Source organism: Haliotis asinina, chromosome 16 (assembly GCF_037392515.1).
Source record: "Haliotis asinina isolate JCU_RB_2024 chromosome 16, JCU_Hal_asi_v2, whole genome shotgun sequence".
NCBI classification, from domain to species: Eukaryota; Metazoa; Mollusca; class Gastropoda; order Lepetellida; family Haliotidae; genus Haliotis; species Haliotis asinina.
This window is the reverse complement of record NC_090295.1, coordinates 32,415,469-32,437,980: the sequence shown is the minus strand read 5'-3', so window position 1 is coordinate 32,437,980 and position 22,512 is coordinate 32,415,469. Positions and strand designations below refer to the sequence as shown.

Below are 22,512 nucleotides of genomic sequence, written 5' to 3'. Positions count from 1 at the left end.
TTAGTCAACTGTGTCAATGAGTGATAATGACATGATAATGCATTGAATAGGGGATATCAGCATACTGATCCTGTGCAGACAATAAGCATTAGTTCTGCGGTCTTTGTGTAAACAATCGTAAATCTTTTCTATTGATCGACTGTTCATAGACCAGTATCTCATTATTTATTGAATATAACAATCTAATTCCCCATTCGTAAACTGATTCTCGAATCCATTATACAATAATACAATAATACAAAAAAATTCAGTGAGCAGACACATAGACATGTCCTAATTAACAAACGTAATGTGAAACAAACATTGTTCGGTTTAAACATTTGTTCTTGATTACCGATGCCATGTACAATGTTAACGCAGATCAATGCTCATGCTGCTGATCACGGGATTATCTGGTACAGACTCGATTATTTACAGACCGGTGAACATTGCCGAGTCAATATTACGAGTGCAGTGTAAAACTCATACACTCACACACTCATACACTCACACACTCATACACGCACACACTCATACACTCACACACTCACACACTCACACACTCACTCGTCAATAGAAAGAACTTTCCTAATCATTACATCGTATTACATCATGCACCTGTGCCAATGATTTTCTCCTTTGACACCAGTGAGATTTGGGGTTTCAAATATTCGTTGATGATTCCATCCCAGGGCTGCCCGTGCATCCAAAGTATCACTCAGCATGTCTTGCCTGATGTATTCAATGCTATTCCCACTGGGTAGTGAAAATGTGAATCAAATAAGGCTTAGCAATAGAATTAGTCTATGTTATGTTTGTATAACGTCTCATTGGCATATTCAAAGTCATCAAGTCATCCATTCTCTTCCGTGTTCATAACGGTTCCATGACATCAAGCGTCATGTGATTGTCGTATGTTTACATTCCTCATGTTGCACATATAAAGGCCTACTGAATTAAATCAATCTGCCCCGTCAGTCGTGAAGATACCACTTAGATAATGGGTTTAACGATGCTTGTCATGCTCCATGGGGTGTATCTGGCCTCCTTACCACCCGGTGTCCCCGTCTCATCAAGAGGAGATTGTGTGTCTAGATGTTTTCTTCAGGGGAACTGTTCCTCTGTCTTCTATGACGATAGCGCCAAGAAGTGCCAGCTGTCTGCCGATGTGTTCCGGGAACGCGATTTGACGAGCTCATCAAACAGCATGCAGTATTTGGAATTCCAAATAGGTATGTTCTGGGGTTACTTAGGTCATTTATAACAAACCTGATTCTGTGAAGGGCATCTTCCATAGGTAAAGCTACAGGTTGAGAAACGGGTGGGTTTGGATGGTGCGATGTATTTGCAACAATGAATTCTTTCTATATCTTTTTATTGCTCAATCCAGACTAAAATCTGGGAGTTTTGCACACATAAACACCATACATGCTCAGCCTATTCTAATCATGGTATGAAATGAATATTTATCATGCTTTACAATATTTCTATGTATAGCTTTCGATTGATACAATGTATGTTTATCACAAAAATATTACAACGTCATTGAATAATGTACATAAAGCACTACAGAAATTCCAATTACTCATTTATATATATTAATTATCCAAACAATTAAGATATCTTTGGAAGATATTTTCTTTGTATTCTAACGAGACGATATTTGCTTGTGAATATACTTTTTCTTGGTCCGACATATACTCTTCATTGAACATAATTTGTGAAGTATACGTGCTCGTTCTTTCGTACAGTTATCCCAAATCAGACACGACTATGTAACGGCCAGTAGAATGCATGATTTGTACATTGTCCCTAGTATTTTCCTGTTGGGGTGGTACTTCTAACTTTTTAGACAATTTATCATCGTTGTTGTGCAACACACAAAATAACTAAACGGGTCACAATTTAATTATGGACTCACAAAAGTCCAGAAACTCTCTGCACTGTGGCCACTCCCTCACAAGGGATTTGGCAAAAATAAACATGCAGCTGTTGTGAATATGTGCTAAGGATGAAAAAATGAAAAAAATGTTTTTCGACAACTCAAAATTTAAACTCGCTCGCCCATGGGCGAACAATGGCCCATGGGCGAGAGTGTTTAATTTCGTCCAGAATAAATGTTTTGGGGGTTGTAAATGAATGGAAAAAAAGTTAATAAGTAACATGACGCAAATTTCAGCTCGTTGTGACTTGATTCCGCTAACTGACAGCGATTTTAAGAAATCTCGCCCATGGGTGAAAAACATAGTGGTCCAGGGACGAGAATGGATGAATGCAAGTATATTCAAAATACATCTTTTCTTGTGTTTTGGAGGTTGTAAATGAATGAGAATATACTTATAAGTATCATGGCACAAAACGTTGACTTAATTCTTCTAATTACAAGAATCTTCCACACTTCCACTCAAGAAAACATAGTTTTTTCTATTGTTTTGAAGGTTGTAAATGAATAAAAGTGTGTTTATAAGTATCATGACTTAAAAAAATGAAATCATTCCGATCTTAATTCGACTAATCTCGCTCGTGGACTAAAATATTTTCAACTGCCTGTTTTCTTTATTTTGCAAACATGTGGTTAAAAAATAGATGAAACTATAATGACAGATAATTTCAGTTTTATTTAGTGTGTTTAGTTTTATGTCGCACTCAGCAATATTTCAGCAATGTTGGTTTGTAGATAATCGAGTTTGGACCAGTTTGGATACCTGGATGATTTTGGACCAGACAATCCAGTGATCAACAGCATACGCATCGAACTGCACAATTGGGCACCGATGACATGTGTCAACCAAGTCAGCGATCTAACCACCCGATCCCGTTAGTCGCCTCTTACGACAAGCATAGTCGCCTTTTATGGCAAGCATGAGTTGCTGAAGCCCTGTTCTACTCAAGATCTTCACGGGTCCTGAACGCAGAGCTTTACTTCCAGCAATATGTACACTTACAATACTAAGCCTTGAGATTCTTTTGAATTTAGGTATTCTATAAATATAACAAACTTCATGCTATATCTATGAAGTTGAAGTTATTTGTGAAAGCCCTCATCAAGAGTGACCGAACTCCACTGACATAAAGACTATGCTGGGACACATTAATAAACAGTGTTGTGAGATCTTTAAACTGTATTGAAATATGTCTTGTCAATCCCACTGACATTCACCAATAACCACTTAAATATCGAATACATCGTCTGTGCTCCTTCAGAACAAATCACCACGCGTCAACAGTCGTGAGGTAATGGCCTTATAAAACCCCTCACAAAGGATACACAAAGCACCAAAACTGTGTTTCTTTCTAAGTGGCACACAGTATGTGGTCAAAGTTTCCGTTGTCGAATACATTCTATCGTGGGTAAAACCTTACGCTTGGAAAGTGTACCTACCCAGTAGTTTAAGTGTACCTACCCAGTTTAGCATGTTTCGTTTTAATATCGTGGGATCCATTTTTAGTAATTCTCGTTTGCCCGTCCCAACTTTTCTTCGACCGAGGTGTTATGGGGTATTTTCCCATTTGTCAGATGAGGAATATTCTACAACAGGGATAGGTCACTCGCTTGTTTTCTTTACCATATGTACTAATTAACATGCGCCTCGTCATGCTCCAACGCACACAGTGACTTGGTTCGCTTCAGCCAGTTTACTGTATCAGTCGAAATGTTACTATAAATGAATGAATTATAATAAGAATTAAGAGCAAGATGCATATGTGAATGAATGAAAGAAATAGTAAAAGAAGTACATATGTGAATGAATGAAAGAATAAATGATACACCACGGCCATCCCTTTCAAAACATGCTAAAGAATGCAAAACTATCGTTAGATCACATGTGTTAACATCAGCTTGTTAGAGTCTCCCTGGTCAGACATAACAATTGTCACACAGGTTAAAATAGCAAAACTATCTGCTTGACTGCACAGTTGCCTGTTGACGTAGTATATCCACATCACCTAATTTTCCGGCGTAACCTTCATCTACATCACCATCCTTTTCCATTAAGCATTAAAACATCTAACAAGCTCAACGCATGCAAATTTCAACTGAAATGTGATGTTATACATATAATAAAAGTAATTTATAGGTATTTTTCAGTTGATAAATTATCATTTTATGATACATATATGTATGACATGCTGGACAGGTTTTGGACATTTTGTGTTAATTTACCATTACCATTTTCATAATGCATAAAAAGGACACTCATTAATCTATCACTGGGTTTGTCATTCTTTCACTCTAACGTGCACGTGGTTGCTAAATCCCCTCTGATCATAGTATATATACTCTCCCATACCCAATTCACCTATTCCTCAGAAATCAACCAGGCAGGACATATCCACATCACCTAATTTTTTTCGAGTAAAAAAAAAATAACAAAATGGGAGGACACCCTGTTAATTAATGGGAGTTTGCCTTGTATGGAGTACCCTCACTCTCACAAACCCTCAGATTGAGGAGAAGCTACCGTGTTTGTCGGGGATTCTTCTGGCTTTGCTAAATAAATCGTACATAAACATGTAAAATATTTTGCTTTGATTTTGTAACTACCCACATTATGATATTGAGACCATTCTGATTTATCGAGTAAAATACGATTGTATAGTTTAGAGTTTGAATCTTGGCATATTTTACTGATTTTGTTTGGTGTTTATTAGTATTTCATCTATTTGTTTAGATTTATTGATTTGATTTGGTTTTGTTTTTTGTTTTTTTTGGTTTTTGATTTTGTTTTTGTTTTGTTTGTTTTTTTTGTTGATGTTTTTTTTTGGGTGGTGGTAAAGTATCCATACTATTAATCTGTAATCTTTATATTAAGCTGTCAGGAATATGTAATATATTCAAGATTGATTTTCCGTTTATCTTTTAATAAATTTTAGCTATTTTTGCTACAGTCTAAAAGATATAGTTGTGGTCTCTAAGTATTTTAGAAATTATGTTGTTGAGACAGTTGGAACTGTTGATCTGCAGTCTTTCAAACTTCATTTTCACGAGAAACATTCTCCCTTTTCACCTTTCCTCACAATGAACATATAACCGTCACACAATGGTGTCTTCCCGTAAAATAAGTAGGAGGAAACGTGAAGTATAGAAGCGCATTTGTCATAACATTCTCATTGCAAGCAATTTTATTAAGAAACTGATAAGCTCATTACTAATGGAAGGAGTGAACTGAAAGCTCATTTAATGAACTAAAGTCACTGAGTGAAGACGCTAACATCGATTCACTTACATTCTGGTACACGTGTCTCATTTTACTTTTTTTTAGAATACCAGTGTCTAATCCCTTAAGACAACACCGTTGTCACTACACCTGACGATTTTGGCCTTGACCATAAGCAAAGGTTTAACTACAGGACTACCCCGTAGACATCACTTGCTTGAAAACGAGTTTAACTCATTAAGGCCGAGAAACGCGTATGTGCGGCAAATAAATTAACTTCTCAGAGCGACAGTCGCGTATGGATGGTAATAAAAAGCACCTCTTATTCAGCGAGAGCCGCAAATGTTCGTCAGCAGAAAGTACCTCTCATTCAGCGAGAGACTCACATGTGCGTTTTACGTTTTAAATTCGTATTGTACCAATTATATTTCAATCAATTTAGTAGTAGTGATCAAAGATGAGGTTTTCTTACGAGAGAGTTTACCTTTTGCGTTAATCAGAAGAAGTATTAAAGTGTTTTCATAACAATTGCTAGAAATGTGATAGGCTTATACAGGTACATGAACATGTGTCTGCGAGAAAGGGAGTATGACATGTTTTTGCAGGAGGTAAGTGTTTGTTACTCGCCATTGGAAGTGAATACTAAAATACTGTTTTTGCACACTGTTTGAATTAACGGTGACAAGGTTACAAAACCTTCTTCTAATTGCAAATACTTCCTAATAAATATAAAACAAGATGCGAAATGACAAGAAGATACAAAGCATTCACTATTGATTTTTCATAATTCTTTATAAGTTTACTTACATAACTGAATATGAAGCGATAACTCTTGCATCGATTCATAATATATAAATTACACATAAACCATACAAATTTTGTTCAAGCTGTTGAACGTTTGTGTTGTTGAATGTTGATTTGAAATGTGATCTTTCAATGCAATTTACATAAGCACTGTGTTTGTATTTGATTCTGTAATTATCTGATCCAGTGTAATTACCACGTGTATCAAGTCTTAACTGATCCATCGTCAATAAAAGCAGGATCATACATCAGTTACGGAAGTGATACTCATGTGTATAATCATTCAATCAGACAACAGTAATGAGATATTTGAACAGCCTCTGGCAGAATGCATGTCCAGTTACGCCCTTGTTGAAAGTGTTGTCCCCTGACAAGTGTAACACAAACTAATGGGCTGTTATATCATTGGACAACCTGTTTTATGGAATCACGACCATTATCAATCTTCCGAACCTCGTTTGCATTCAAAATAAATATAGGCTTGCCCATCTTCATAAATATTTGGGGGGATTCAACTGCAAGTGTATAAATTATAATGAATCAGTATCGTGTCACTTTTTGAATTCTATGATACATGTACTTCAATGAGGATATTCATTCGTAACAATGTGCAAATTATATTTAAATGTTGAGCAAGTCATTATGTTTGATGTACTTCTAGTGTGCGCTAAATGGTTGGATTGGGTTATCCGGGGCAATAATATCAGGAGAAATAAACTCGCCAAAGTGCTTGTTGGTCCTGTGTGTACAATTCGTGCATCCTCACGATTATGGATGTTCTCGATACACAAGCCTTTTCATGACAGCTAGAGGTGATAAAGCCGAAATCCAGCATATCAATTGGTCAACGATCTGGCGAATAATCAATCTGTATCCAAGCTGTCTGCTTCTGCTTCAGAAATTTAGCCCACGCCCCATCACCTTATATTTCCCCTGTGACAGGTATCTCATGATACGATTGATCATAGATAACAAATCAGCCACTATATTGTACAGGTGAGATAAAAAAAACGTTCTATTCGGGAGCTTTGATGACGTCCCATCCCATGACCCTTTGTCACTGTCACAGACTAGCGTGTCAGTACTTTCCTTAAAGGGGCACTGATGCGGAGCAATTTCCGTGGACTGGTGTAAACTTTTGTTATTGTTTTTCTCCCGTGAGTACCCGGATGATATCCCAGCATTCGTGACTGGTTCGTGACCTCTGCTGCGCATTCCGTAAGCGCAACTGATCGTTTAATTATAGACAGATCAACTTAGGTGAAGTCATTTTTAGTTCATAACAAATGTATTAGGAAAACAAATGAAACACTTTGAAGGGTAATCATCTGCCCGTGGTAGAAATGGTAAAAAACTATTAGGACGGAAAAATAACGAAGCCAATGTACGTCTCTATATTTTGTCTCATAACCCTAATTAGTTTATTGTCATATTTGTATGATTCTGAAAATTAATAAAAGAACACACGATCTGCTTATACTCATAGTAAATTTCTAACATAACAGCAACATTTATACATTGTATAGATTGCCAAAGTGGATCCTATTTCACACATATACGCGATCTAGTGTGTGTTTTCTGTCATATAGATTCTGCTGAATGCTACAACAAATAAATTAAAGGGGCACTGATGCGGAGCAATTTCCGTGGGCTGGTGTAAACTTTTGTTATTGTTTTTCTCCCGTGAGTACCCGGATGATATCCCAGCATTCGTGACTGGTTCGTGACCTCTGCTGCGCATTCCGTAAGCGCAACTGATCGTTTAATTATAGACAGATCAACTTAGGTGAAGTCATTTTTAGTTCATAACAAATGTATTAGGAAAACAAATGAAACACTTTGAAGGGTAATCATCTGCCCGTGGTAGAAATGGTAAAAAACTATTAGGACGGAAAAATAACGAAGCCAATGTACGTCTCTATATTTTGTCTCATAACCCTAATTAGTTTATTGTCATATTTGTATGATTCTGAAAATTAATAAAAGAACACACGATCTGCTTATACTCATAGTAAATTTCTAACATAACAGCAACATTTATACATTGTATAGATTGCCAAAGTGGATCCTATTTCACACATATACGCGATCTAGTGTGTGTTTTCTGTCATATAGATTCTGCTGAATGCTACAACAAATAAATTAAAACAAAATGCAAATAATGAATGTCAAACAGACTAATTTTATAGCAACAATGTCAGGCTACTACCTTGTTCAGGAATGTATCCATCAATATCCACGTAAAAGAAATCGTATTCCATTCATCTGCAGCTGGTAAATAATCCTGCTCTATGTCGCGTGTCTTACAACTGTCTGGTTTGCGAAAAAGTAACACATCGTTTCACGTCTTTCGTTGGTGAAAACCAGATAAATCTCTCATTGGTCTCCCAAGATAGCACACCTGGCAAACTAATTGCATGATGTCCACTATTCTAAGTAATTTAGTTAACCAATAATGAGCAATCAATCAACCAACGCAAGGGTGGTTAATTCTTTGAAGGGATGATGTTGTTTTTGCACTCACTCTTTACGACAGGGTGTAGTCATCTACACACACTGCCTTTTGACAAATCCGTCAGAAGATAAAAGTAATTAATCAATCAGTTTGTTATCGGTTAATCCTTTGATCGATGTTTGTTTTTGTAACTCAGCTGATAAACCCTCTTGCATCACTTACATGCACATATTACATAACATACAATACATTTGCCATTACAGACCTTAGTTTATAATGTTGAGTATTTACTCCAGACAGGAGAAATGCCAAATGGGAACCTTTGTTGAGTAACCGAAGTGGTGTTACTACTACTTACACCTGTTATAAATTCATTAATTGACCATCCAGAGAAATAATGACAAATAACACGTGCAGGTGTACACCATCAAACGCGAGTTACAGCAAGGAAGATGTAATCTCTGTGTCGCATGCAGCCTGACAACACTTATGGGCCGAAACTGTTTTGAGGATACCAACGGAATTTCGTTACATAAGGAATACACACAGGCATTTGCTGTGTACTTGGGTAAATAGGTGAAATAAGGGTTTTTTTACGTAAGAAAATTTTCAGATTTCTCTACCAAAGGCAAAGTCATCGTTTTTTGTTTACGAATTCAAATAAATCAACTGTGTGTTTTTATTATCATAAATAATAAACCATTGTAGCTACCATAGCTACCAAAATTTCCGTATGATATTTGCTATCACAGCTGAACCAACACTCAAAACTACCTATATATATAAAGCTTTACAACCTTCCGTACTGAAACAAATGGCTTGCTACCTGCCTGTAGACATCATATTTTCATGTAACATGATTAAATATCGAGGTTAAAAACACAGAAATAGGATCAAATTGGATCAGTAACTATTCCATCCAAGCATCCGAAAAGAACTACACTGCTGGGATATTTGGATACGATCAGACAAGGAATACCATGGATATTTTTAAACAAATGGCATATGATGGGCATCCGACCTCCTGACTGTTTAGGTGAAGAAATTCTGCTAATATGGACAGGAGCCCAGTTCCTTTGTCCGTCACGGTCGAAGGAGCGGGTGCTGACCAATTTGCGGTTTGGTTTCGTAATTCGACCGTTGGCGAGAAACATTATTCGCTCCGCATCAGTGCCCCTTTAAAATATTCAGTTTACACTAGCAATGTATCAGCGAAAATGCTTCTTTCATGCTTTGTGCAATTAAACTCACACAATTTAGAGGGACAATTTGTTTAAGTATGTCTCATGTCTTACATACAAAGAATACATACATACACGCCACCAAAGATCTACAAGAGAAAGTGCAATAAAATTACTTGAAACGTTATTCACACCAGCTTTCTGTCAACATATATCTTTACAACACATTTAAACAATTAAAGATCACATATACTCCGAGGTGTGCAAATGTATAAATCACTTATTGACATCGTTATAAATGAAACCCCGTCATTAAAACTGCTCAAATCGATCTTTAATTACCTTAAATTGACCTTTTTGACAACAGTGCACAATTATTAGCCGCAAACGAAATTTCAACCAATCAGAGCGGCGCGTCTCCCTGACGTAATAGTAGGTATAGATATGAGGGTCTATGCAGAATTCATCTACATTTCACAGGTTAAATTATTTCATTCACAGGTTTGTACAAACCTGAAATCGCGAAACTTAGTTTTGTCTCCTGCTTTGCCTTGTTTTCGAGTTACAACCCTTGTTTTCATAGACGATTCTGTCAATATCACTTGATGTCGCTAGGTTGTAATCCATGTTAGGTGGTATAAACCTACACGTTATCATCATTCACTTGATGCTCAGTTAATGAATTTATAACAGACATAATTAGTGGTAACGCCACTTAGATTATCCGACAAAGACCCCCATTTGGCATTTCTTCTGTCTGGGTCGATCAAAGGATTAACCGATAACAGGCTGATTAATTAGTTTTATGGGGATTTAAATGGGGGATTTGTCAAAAGGTAGTGTTTGTGTATGTATATTTACTAATCTGTGCTGAATACACTCAGTCCTGTCTGTGTCTATGTAAAAACAACACCATTCTTTCAAAGCATTAACCGCCAATACATTGATTGACTGCTCATTATTGGCTAACTAAATTACTTTTTTAAAAGAATGACGCACATTATGCAATTAGTTGTGTGACCAATGAGACTATACAGCAATGTGAAAAACCTGAAATGATACATTTCGTATATTAGATTGCTGAAAGGCACATATGCAGATGAATTATATATCACTCGTTTTTGTGGATACTGATGGATACATTCCTCGAACAAGGTAAGAACCTGACATTGCTCCAATAACTTTAATTTGTTTTAATTTTAATATTTGCATTTTGTTCTTATTAAGTTGTCGTAGTTTTCAACACAATCATTGTGTTCGTCGTGAAGTTGTAATGATACAGACGGCACTAGGGCATGCGTGCGAATTAAGATTGCTATGGGCAAACTGTAAAATGTCTAGAAATTACGTTCCTGTTATACATTCGCAGATCGCTTCTTTTTGTTAAGTTTCAAAATGCATACAAGTATGATTATAAACTTATTAACATTATGAGACCAAATATAAAGACGTATATTGACAAGTGTCTACATATTGGTGAGTGAACGTTTACAAATCAAGTAAATTCAGCAAGTGTAGAAATTTATCGCGCGGTATTTTCACTTCGACCCCGACCTCGCTTATGTTACGTTACAAGTTGTGTCATGCAAAATCCTTTTGGTCATGATTCACATAAATATTTAACTACTAGTAGAAAGTAGTTTTGATTTTCTAACTTGATGAAAACAAACCATAATCTCATTAGTTCAAATGGACTTTAGTCCGAGACTTCACAATTTTGAAAGAGGGCGGCCCCCTGTCTGAGAATGAATGCTATATAATGTTTGTTTTCACCGACTTGCAAAATCAAAATTACTTTCTACTGGTAGTAAAATATGTATTTTCTTGGTGGACATTAGGAGTTTGCATGACACTGCTTATAACATAACAATTTCACTCTTGGAAGGGAGGTGGGGGGCAATATAATATTACTTGCAATATTAATGTCACTTCGACTCCCACCTTGCTTCCGTGGTAGAAGTCGTTATGTTACAAGTTGTGTCATGCAAAATCCTTGTGGCCATGATTCAAATACACATTTAACTACTAGTAAAAAGTAGTTTTGATTTTCTAACTTGAAGAAAACAAACCATAATCTCAATAATTCCAACGGAGAAATCAGCAAAATGAGGAGCTTCCTATACATTTGCTATACAACTAACTGAAAATCGTTCCTTCTATGACGTCACTGCAGGGCTCTGGCGACAGAGTTACGTAAACCGTCTGTGGTTTCGTTTGCGGGCGTGAGAGAAGCAGACGTTTTAGCAACTTTTAAGCGCTTGGTATTAATTAACCACAAGTTTTTTTTAAAAAAAAAAGAATGGTGTTCCGTTTATGACTAACCAGAAATCTTTCATATGCTATGGTAAAAAGAGAACCAAAAACTGAGTTTAGTTCTTTAAACAATGAGGACTTGCTCGTATGACGAGACAGTTTCAAGTTATCTGCGAAACCTGCCAGGGATATCAGGCGTGAATATTCCTAATTAGTCTCGTCACAGCAAGCCAGGCAATCAGCACGGGGTTCCAGGTGTTGAGCAGTGAAGTGGCTCTCGGGCTTATTGAGTTAACAGTTACGCCGAAATGCTGCTTACATTTCTCTGTTTTTCAAATTATCATGACCTGAACAGATATTACTTTGCCAACGACTTCATGAGAGATTTTCAATCCACACACTGATTTCCACTTTTTCATCATTCTGACTTTTATCTCAGTTTGTTGAGAATTTCAGCATAACTCGCAAAGACAAGACCACTGAGCGGAACGATGACGTTTTCTGTTTCTCCGCGTTCAGTTACGTAATTTCCACAAAGCGCCCACTACAATTTACGCCGAAAAAGTCGTGTCTCATCCGCTGGTCTTGTGTATAGGAGTACAACAGGTACCGCTTTCAAGTGTATTTTACTTGTCACGTACACAATTCATCCATGGATAACTCAAGGTCATTAGGTGACACCAGCTTTGAAATGAACAGGTTTTCGTGAGTGTATACATATGGATGAAAAAAGACTGACTCCGCATGACGCGCAGCCAAATATCTCACATTCAAAGGGAATCTCGAATTGATTGTCTTATAAGGCGTCGAGCTGATCAATTGGTTTTGGTTTTGAGTATAAACCTCCTTTGTCATGTGAGTCTAAATATATTGTTGTTTATATTGGGGATGCATGCAGACCTTATATACAATTATATGCACGTGCATAATCTCGAATTTCGACCTTTTGCAAAATTCTATGTGCATTAAATTTGTTGTCATTTTACTGTAAATATATTGAAAATTGAAATCCAATTCTTCTTGCGACATTTGTTTGGCTGTGTCAGGCTCATGGTGAACATAAACGTTGTTGTGAATTTCAGTTTGGCTGTTCCCTCGCTGTGACCTCTTTAGCATGTGTCCGTCAAGTTTAAAACGTGCCACTTGCACTCCTAATTTGGAATGATTTTTTTATCAATATTAAAATGTCTCATCATAATATCATCAAGTGTTAATTAAGATATCTAACCTCAAATCAGTCACACTATCTTTTGCCATTGAAAATAGTACTGTGGGTGCTCTTGTACAGCGGTAGCATTCATGACTTCATGTGTTGAAGTACTGGCAAACAAAAATCAGTTGAGCACCGACCTGACAGTTGACCCGTATTAGCATGTAGGAGTGCCGCCCACTGGCACTGGCCAGTGTGGGCAAAGGCCCAGGTTATCCTTGATAATCTATAGTGCGAAGGGTAGAGCGTTGCATGTCTCAGCAAGTCTCTTTAGTTCCAGTGTGTCAGATGCATTTGTTTGCATTTTACGTCAAGAACTTAATGGGACTTGATAGTCTCTACTTACCATTAATGACTGACTCATAAGCTACTTTGTTTTATAACTTGTACAGTGACTGTTTTTAATATGAGATGTGACCTGAAAAACATGACTGGCCATCTGTCTGTGTGCAGAAGATACACATGTGTACTTACTGAAAATTAAATATATTTATGTCCCAAAGTGAATGAATCACATGATAATGAAGCAAAGTAGAACAGTCTTCAGCCGGGGATAAACATTACCCTGCCATGTACTGAAAGTAATAGCAACGTGTTAGGTAACAATCCCTTAAAATTTTGATAATGTTTGTGTTTGTGTGTCTGTCCACCGTCTACTTAATACTGACAGCGGGATATAACAACAGTAATCGTTACGGTCCGATTTGCTATCGGATTCACTCGTAAGACTATGTTCGACAATGATGTTTTCCATTTCTGCTTCATCCGCGATTTCTCGTTGCCAGTACCCATCTTTATCTCCACCCTCCAGTTGCCAACATATTAGGATAGTGTGGTGCATATGTAACGACGTCTCATCAATGAATACGATTGGACGGTTTTCAGCTCGGTATATTTTCATTGTCCGTAACTATTGCATTCGTTTTGCCAGTACATATTTCCCTTTTATCAATAGCTTGCGATTTAACTGCGTTTGCGTCGTGTAACTCCCGTTTGCTCCAGAGCTAAAGGTAACCATTCTCCAGAACCCACACAATCGAGATCTATTTTGACCATCTCATGGATCCTTGTCAAGGACTGGCAGTTGTTTTTGCTATACCAGGGAGATAATGTGCTGTAGGTTATCCCAGGCACTACAGATGAGTTTTGCACAAAAGTTTGAAATCATCACGTTAGGATTTAATGAGAGGGCGATTTCGCGACTTGCATGGGCTATCGAAACTACCCTCCCCATTATCACGATCGACATCTTCTCGGATACGCCTCAGTGAAGAGAGAGATAAAACGATGGCATTGCTAGTTTTTACAGTGCATGTTTCGATTACACGATGCCATTTAGAAAGTGGTCAAATGCCACATATGTCATATTTGGGATTTCACTTTCTCAGTAAAGTACCTTTTTTGGTTGAGTCCCATCCGGGATTCGAACCCGCTCCCTCAGGGTCAGGCACCTAATCGCCAGTACACAAAGTCAGCCGCCTAACCCGCTCAGCTACCGTGTGGAAGTCGCGGTGGCTGAGCGGGTTAGGCGGCTGACTTTGTGTCAAACTTTACTATGGCTGCTTTATCTATGGTTCAGCTCGCAAATCGTATCTCAGAGAGCTCGATGTCATTCATAATCAAGGTATCAGACTGTGTTTGGGAGCCTTCAGAACTTCCCCAATCAAATAAGCTTCATTCCATCAAAACCAATATTGGACGAAATCCATGTACTGGACCTAGACGTCAGGATGAGGTTGTGCTACGACGATGTCGTATCGGCCATAGTTACTATACACATTCCTTTCTCTTGAAACGTGAACATCCACAGGTTTGCATTCCATGCCATAGACCGATTACTATCAAGCACATTTTGCTTGAATGTATTGACTTTTCTCATATGAGAGAGCGTTTTTATGACGATGTTCCTACTTTAAGTGCAATTTTTAACAAAGTTTCTAGCCACTTAATTTTAGCATATTTAAACGTGAGTGAGTGAGTGAGTTTAGTTGGACGCCGCACTCAGCAATATTCCAGCTATATGGCGGCGGTCTGTAAATGATCGAGTCTGGACCAGACAATCCAGTGATCAACAATATGAGCACCGATCTGCGCAATTGGGAACCGATGACATGTGTCAACCAAATCAGCGAACCTGACCACCCGATCCCGTTAGTCGCCTGTCGCCTCTTACGACAAGCATAGTCGCCTTTTATGCATATTTAAAAGAAATCAAACTATATGAAAAATATAGCTTTTATTTCAGAGATCAGTTCTTACCCTTGAATGTGATACGTAACTGATATTTTAGTGATTTTCAACATGACTTTTTATTATTTTCCATGTGTTGTACAACGAGAGACTTTTTCTCGCCGCGAATAGCTGCAATATTGCTGATGCGGCGTTAAACAACATTCATTCATTCAGTCCTTGACTGATTCATATACTCGTATATACTCAGAGTAAACTTCAGGTAAACTGTTGTTTTATGTATATTTTATTAGTCGCACATATCCACACACACGTTTCTCTTTAGTGGAGACATCCTGGTGGCCCGATACAATGTGGCCGATACAACCTCGCCAGCCTTCAACACGTTTGCGGGCACACGCATACACATTGATCAGTGTTGATGTGAAACGTCAGCACATGGCAAAAACAAGCTTGGATTCACGTATTGTAAAAATATTCAACAAGACAGGGGTTATCTGGTTGAGTCTGTTATTGATTTATGTGACTCAGCAACACTCTCTTGCCTCTTGAAACAATGATGAAGATATATCTTAGTATTTTGCACTTCATTACCCGCCAACGGTGAGTGCTATTTTCATATAATGCTTCTGGCATGTACACCACTGAAAATTCCCCTTCCATGGTAAAGACGCCACAATTCACCATAGTCCTAGCAATGTCAACTGCGATTATATCTATCAAGTAGTGCGTTATCTATTTTTCTGTCATAGTCACATATCTCTCATTCAACTGCTTACACATAACCAAATGTCTCAATTCCCAATAATACACATAGTCACACGTCATACATCGCTTTCTTACATGTACATATAGTCATAATTTTTCAATGCCAATCCAAAAGTATGGTCATATTTGTTCTGACCCCGGTCGTAAATATAGTCATAATTTTTCGGCATCCGTGAAGAGCTACCTACGTGGTAACGCTAAGCGCCGTTCTATCATGTGGACCTGGGACAGAATGTGACCACGGCACCCCATTGCTGGTCGTAAGAGGATACCAAATTGGACAACTTTTTGGCCGTGGGTTGCGCTCCTGTGGCGGGGGAAGACGGGATGCTACTAGTAGAGGGTAATTAGGACCTTAACCGTGTTCCGTTTGCCCAACACACTACTTCAGCCTTTACTTCACCTAGACGGCTGGTTGAATGGGCCCGATTCAATCAATCGGCCTCCCACGGCAAACCCTGTGTATGGACTGTATTTATTAGTCATTACACAAATGATCTGAAAATGTTTTCCTTTAGGTCTTGGCACAACTGTTCATATGAAATGTTTATGATTTTGAAATGGGATGTTATGAACTTTGCATAGAGTCTTTTGCCCAGAAGGCGATGGACCATGGACCAATCTGGTGGATGTGTTATTTACAACTCTTCTGCTGGAGTATATCATCCATTGTCTTTATGACACTCCGTGGTGGGTGGGGAGCTCGGGTGATGAATAATTATCCACTTAACGCGGCTTATGAAACTCCTTCCAAAAACGCGAAAGGTGCTCTTGAGAACAACGATGAACAACGACCCTCAAAAGATTGATTACGTTTCATTGTGATTGAAACTCTTGATAAAACTCCGCTGAAAGTAAATCCCTTTGCAATATCTAAGGCCATTCAAGGCATCGCAGGAGATGTGAACATTATATATCGCTCAGGTACACTGCTAGTTGAATGTACCAAGAGACAACAAGCACCCAATCTACTGTCAACCGATTCATTTGTTAGTATTCCCGTTACATACTCTGCACACCGAACACTAAATACCAGCAAAGGTATTGTGACAGATCGGGATTAATTCTTTACTGACATGGCAGAAATTGTTATTGATTCTGAAATTAAAGACCAAGGTGTCATCTTTGTCAAAAGATTTACCACTCGTAGAAACTCAGACAAACACATATCTCTTTTCTTTTTCATCTCCTGTTGCTCGTTAATCTATAAAGGCTGGCTACTGCGATTTTAGGGTTGACACATATGTTCCAAACCCTCTCATATGTTCCAAGTGTAAGAAATTTGACCACAGTATGAATACCTGTACATTATCTGTTGCATGTGCTTACTGCAGCGAGAGGACGCATGTGACAGAATATTGTGACGGTATCTTCAAAAAGTATGTAAACTGATCTAGAGCACATTCATCTTCCTCTAAGGACTGCCCAAGATGAAAACAACAGATGGAGATAAACAAGATAAAATTCAGTAGAAACATCAGTTTTGCAGAAGCAAAAGAATTTGTCTAAAGTCCAGAATTGACAGAAACATATGCGTCCATTACCGGTACACTTTCTGAACCACATTCCAAATTGTCAAAAGTCTAAACGGCATCACTAGCGTGCCAGACAGAATTGACATGAGTGAAAACTGATACTCCTGAAAGATTTCAACCAGAACAATCCACACAAACAGCTGAAATTATTCCAGTCACATCTCAAATCCAGTCTGTGTAAGTAGATAGTCAGGACTCGTCGGGTGCACACGAGAAATCATCGTCATTAGACGCCACTAGATTTCTGTTAAAACTAGTATGCAGCTTTAAGGATATAGTACCATTAACAACAGAGGCTATAGATCGCTAACAACTGAAGGTAGATCACCTGCAACACGGCCCTTGGATCCGTCAGTAAATACAGATTTTCAGAATGATAAGTGTTTCTTTGTTAACTATAATAATGTTGATAGAGTAACTGGCTCTTATTTAGTTAATGCACTAAATCTATTTTTGTAAAATACTTGTACATTTTCCGCCGTAGACAATGGAGTCACTGCCAAATGTTGTGATAGAGTCGAATGAGCTCTGCTGTTTAGAGGCAAATATAAGATATATTGTATTAAACGGACTATTGGGGGTGACCATAGTTTTTGCTGGTTATTGGTAATGCATTTCCATTGCCTTTGTATCGAGTTCTATGCCAAGAAATGTTGGGAAAGTGCATCACAGTAAAACTTTGTGAGCTCTATTGGTACATATATGACAAGCATCCAGAAATCCTCCTATTCAATCCTCCTTATCACTAGACTGTTTTGGCTGCTCCTCCTTTGAACGGCTCATTGAAAAAAAAATAAATAAACATTTCAAATAGTCAGCAACTGTTTTATAACAATATCTATATTGAAACTTAATATCAAGCAAATTTAAATCCTCTTTCCTTATTGGCACATTTTAAATGTGACTTTGCCAATAATATTTTGGAGCCTGAACCTTGAAGTAATGTAGCATCATCAAAACGAGTGTATATGCCACTGCTATAGTGTCATCAATATTGTTGATTATTGAACGTTTCTTGATATGGATTTTAGTGTCATGGGGTGTTTGGGGGAACCAGACCGATAGGTGATATTCTATTTTTTTGCAGACGTGCTTCATGTATTTCCAGACGTGCTTCGTGTATTTGCTTATCTAACTGTTGTTAAAATATTTGTGGGAACTGGTAAGCAGATTTCAGAAAGTGTGCAGAACCGGCTGTGTAAATTCAAGAATAACCTAAGATGAAACCTTTACTTGAAACAGGTAGACTGCCTCCTCATACTTCGTATAATATGCCAGAAGACACCATGTCTTGGATAAAGAATCACGGTCAAGCATGTCCTGCTTGACTGTGTTTAATGTTTAATCACAAGGGATGCCTATTTTAAATCGCGAACTATGAAGGATCGTATTACTAATATATGTTCTTATTTAATTATTATATTTTAAAAAGAATTACATTTATTAACTGATTTGAACATAGATAAATATTCTATGATTGGAAGTTTAAATTAATAATTAAGACTGTAGCCTGAAATATATATTCTATCGTCATGTATAGTTAGATTCGCTTAGATATACATAACTAGTTTTGTCTTAATGTCTGTGATTATCTAGTTGTTTTTCTGTCCTTCGTTGACAGATATTTCTAATTTAGAAGGTTTTCACTTAAATATCGCTCATCAATAATTTGATTTAGTCGATATGACTGAAATACTGACAATGTGACTATAAATTTTAACTCACTGGAACAAAAGTGCAGTTGACACTCGTTGTCCTCACTGCTCCCCATCACCTTGCTTCAGATTTTGCTCTGAAACCGACTGTGAATGTTATCCACGCGTTTCTCAATTTAAACTTCAGACAGGTAAGGACAACTCACAGGGTTACCATGAGTATCTCTCCAAACAATTTAGCGCTACCTCCCCTGCGTTTTGAATTAATCATCAGTAATAATGAATGTATTGTATTTCAAATTATTGAATAAACTTTCTTGTTCTTTTATCTCACTTTTTGCTTGCTTTGAAGAGGACACTAGGACAACGCGACTATGTCCCCCTAGACTTCTGTGAGTGTAAGTTCAGTTTTTCACCTTCAGCGCATTTAATCCTTCAGATGACTGCGACAAGGGCTACACGTGGTACCGAAGCCTCGGCCTCTGCTACAAGATCTATAACTCAACAGAAACCTGGTTCCAAGCCAACCTTACATGCCATCAAGACGGCGGACATCTCATCAAAGTGGACAGTTCTGGCATCAATGCGTTGATGAACAAGATATCAGATTCTCATTGTAGGTTACTATTGGAAATTAAATCACCCCCATAAAGTATAATTCTAGTTTGACATAGACGGACATTCACGTGCACGTCTTACACCCACACATTCTGATATGGAACTCCAAACATATATCTTACACACCAAAAGGGATCACTTTCACTCATTTTCATGTACAAGTAGGAGGTGCTTTTCATTTCTTGACGTTTATACACCTTCTTGTGCTGTCGGGCCATATTTGAAGTTTGAATTCATTTGCGACGATGTCGAATTGGGCATACAAAATGTACTCAAGAATAACTATTAAAAGGTGAGGATCCTCCGTTTTGCATCCCTTGTGATGAAGTGGCTTGAATGCTTGACTGCATGGATTTTTCCATCACAAGGGGTAAACACTTCAAGGTCAAAACAGTAAGGGATCATTTAAGCGGTGTTTATCATTTAGTTTCATTTTTAAAAGAAATAGAATTGTTGCATACATTTTGATGAATGGTTTGTAAATGGATAAATATTTATAATTGGTGCTTCAGCAGCTGAAATTGCGAGTGGCTGTATCTTCACAGGGGTTGAAGTATTGGAAAATTATTGTCCTCCTGTGAAGGTCCCGGGGTAGAATAGGCCTTCAGCAACCCATGCTTGCCATAAAAGGCCACTATGCTTGTCGTAAGAGGCGACTAACGGGATCGGGTGGTCAGACTCGCTGACTTGGTTGACACATGTCATCGGTTCCCAGTTGCACAGATCGATGCTCATGTTGTTGGTCACTGGATTGTCTGGTCCAGGCTCGATTAATTTACAGACCGTCGCCATATAGCTGGAATATTGCTGAGTGCGGCGTAAAACTAAACTCACTCACTATCTAGTGGTCAGTACAGCTTACGACATTTCAGGTTAAGATGATACTAGCAGCCCTAGTGTCATAGCTGACAATTTCATTTTACCAAGTCCCATTCATTCGCCAGGGTATGCTGATAGCTTTGTTTATGTTCACAGCTGCCGATATCTGGCTGGGTGGTTTTCAAGAACATCTCGGGGGAACGTGGACATGGACAGATGGAAGTGTCATCGGTCCAGCCTACTGGGACGACAGTCAACCAGACTCAGTCGCAGAGAAATGTCTGGTAGTAGACAAACAATATACAGACGTGATACATAGATGGCATGATTACTCGTGCACGTATAATGGCATTCCCATGTTCGTGTGTCACCTGCAGCTGAAGGAAGAGACCTACTGTTGATAATGTGCAATAATACAATTGCTTTCATTGAAATGTACTGAAATGTAATGCTGCAAGTACAAATTGTGTTTAATGATATATGTCAGGCAATATATTTCAGAATATGTAATAAATAGAAAATCTCACACAAGTATCTACTGATATCAATTATTTTAACACGAGCCTTACCGTTGACAGTGGGTAAAAATACAATTACTATCAACGAACTATGCTCAAATATGATGCTGCAAACATCAAACCAAGCAAATCAACCTCAGCCACAGAGACGTTTGTAGGAGTATGTATACCCATTTCCTGATAACATGATGCGGAAATGTCATGAATGCCTTTGTGCAGATACTGTTGTTCCCAGCTGCCTCTGAAGAAGACCCTTACTGTTGACAATGGGTAATAATACAATTACTATCAGCGAATTGTGCTCAAATATGATGCAGTCTAAAGTTTTGTGCATGCACCAGTCTAGGGTCATGCTGATATGTCATAGGTGGTCTCTTGCACAATACGAATAATGTACCAGGCCTAATTTCAGATATGATTCAGTCTGATTATGTTAGTGAGAAGAAGGAAATCCACAAGGAAGCGACTTTTCATCTCCCCCTACATTCACGACTGGGCTGATCCAATGTCAAGAACGTTTGTCACTTTCTTATAGCGGGGATCGACGTTATGTCTTCCGGGACGACTAAACCTTTCCTCACACTCCTCGATCTCCTGGGACGAACTTATCACAGGTGGAATGAAGTATCTTGAAACTCCCTTAGGCTATTCACACGCAATATACCGCGCCCTGTGAAATTTACCATTGCAGTATTTTGCATTACTGCTAAACAAACGTCAACTTTATGAGATTGTTGATGAATAAATAGTCTGTGAGTTCTACATGGTACCATAACTTTTGAATGGGACACTAACATTAGTTCCGTAAAGCCTTTCATATAGTCTGACTTCCCTTTGCTGTTGCTGTTGATCTGAACAGTTTTCACTTACACAGCAAACTGTTCTTGAATATAGGTTTATCATCCAAAACTGTGTTCCACTGGAGATATCGCTTGTGTGAGATCAGACAATATATCCTAGGAGAGATCGTTTTAACAGCAGATTTTGCACAATGCCCTGACAATGCAATGACGTCATGAAATGATGACGTCACAATGCTATCGTTGCACTACAAATCTAATGCCAGCGCTGTGTTCAGAGATGTACATTTTTCATTGAAAACTAATGAAGAATGGTTTTGGATGATAAACAGAATCTCACCAAAGTGATTTCAAATATATTAACACGAGTTGATAAAGTAACAGATATCCGAGGTTTGAAGAGGATATTTTTACCTGTATCCACGAGTGTTGATTTAATTAATATCAACAGACACGAGGCAGTTGACTTTGTATGCTGGTGATCATGTGCCTGACTTTTAAACTGAACCCAACTAAAATACTAGAATCTGTACTTTACTATGAAAGTGTAATAGCAAAAATAACATAT

General features: G+C 38.0%; 1 protein-coding gene across 1 annotated transcript; it reads left to right on the top strand.

Annotated features, from left to right (window-relative positions):
* The first annotated feature begins 979 nt into the window (after window positions 1-979).
* Window positions 980-21,027, top strand: LOC137267860 (C-type lectin BPL-like). Its single transcript, XM_067802296.1, has 3 exons — window positions 980-1,211; window positions 19,629-19,805; window positions 20,783-21,027. Exons 1-3 carry the CDS (start codon window positions 980-982, stop codon window positions 21,025-21,027), a joined length of 654 nt encoding a protein of 217 aa, XP_067658397.1.
* Window positions 21,028-22,512: the final 1,485 nt, after the last annotated feature.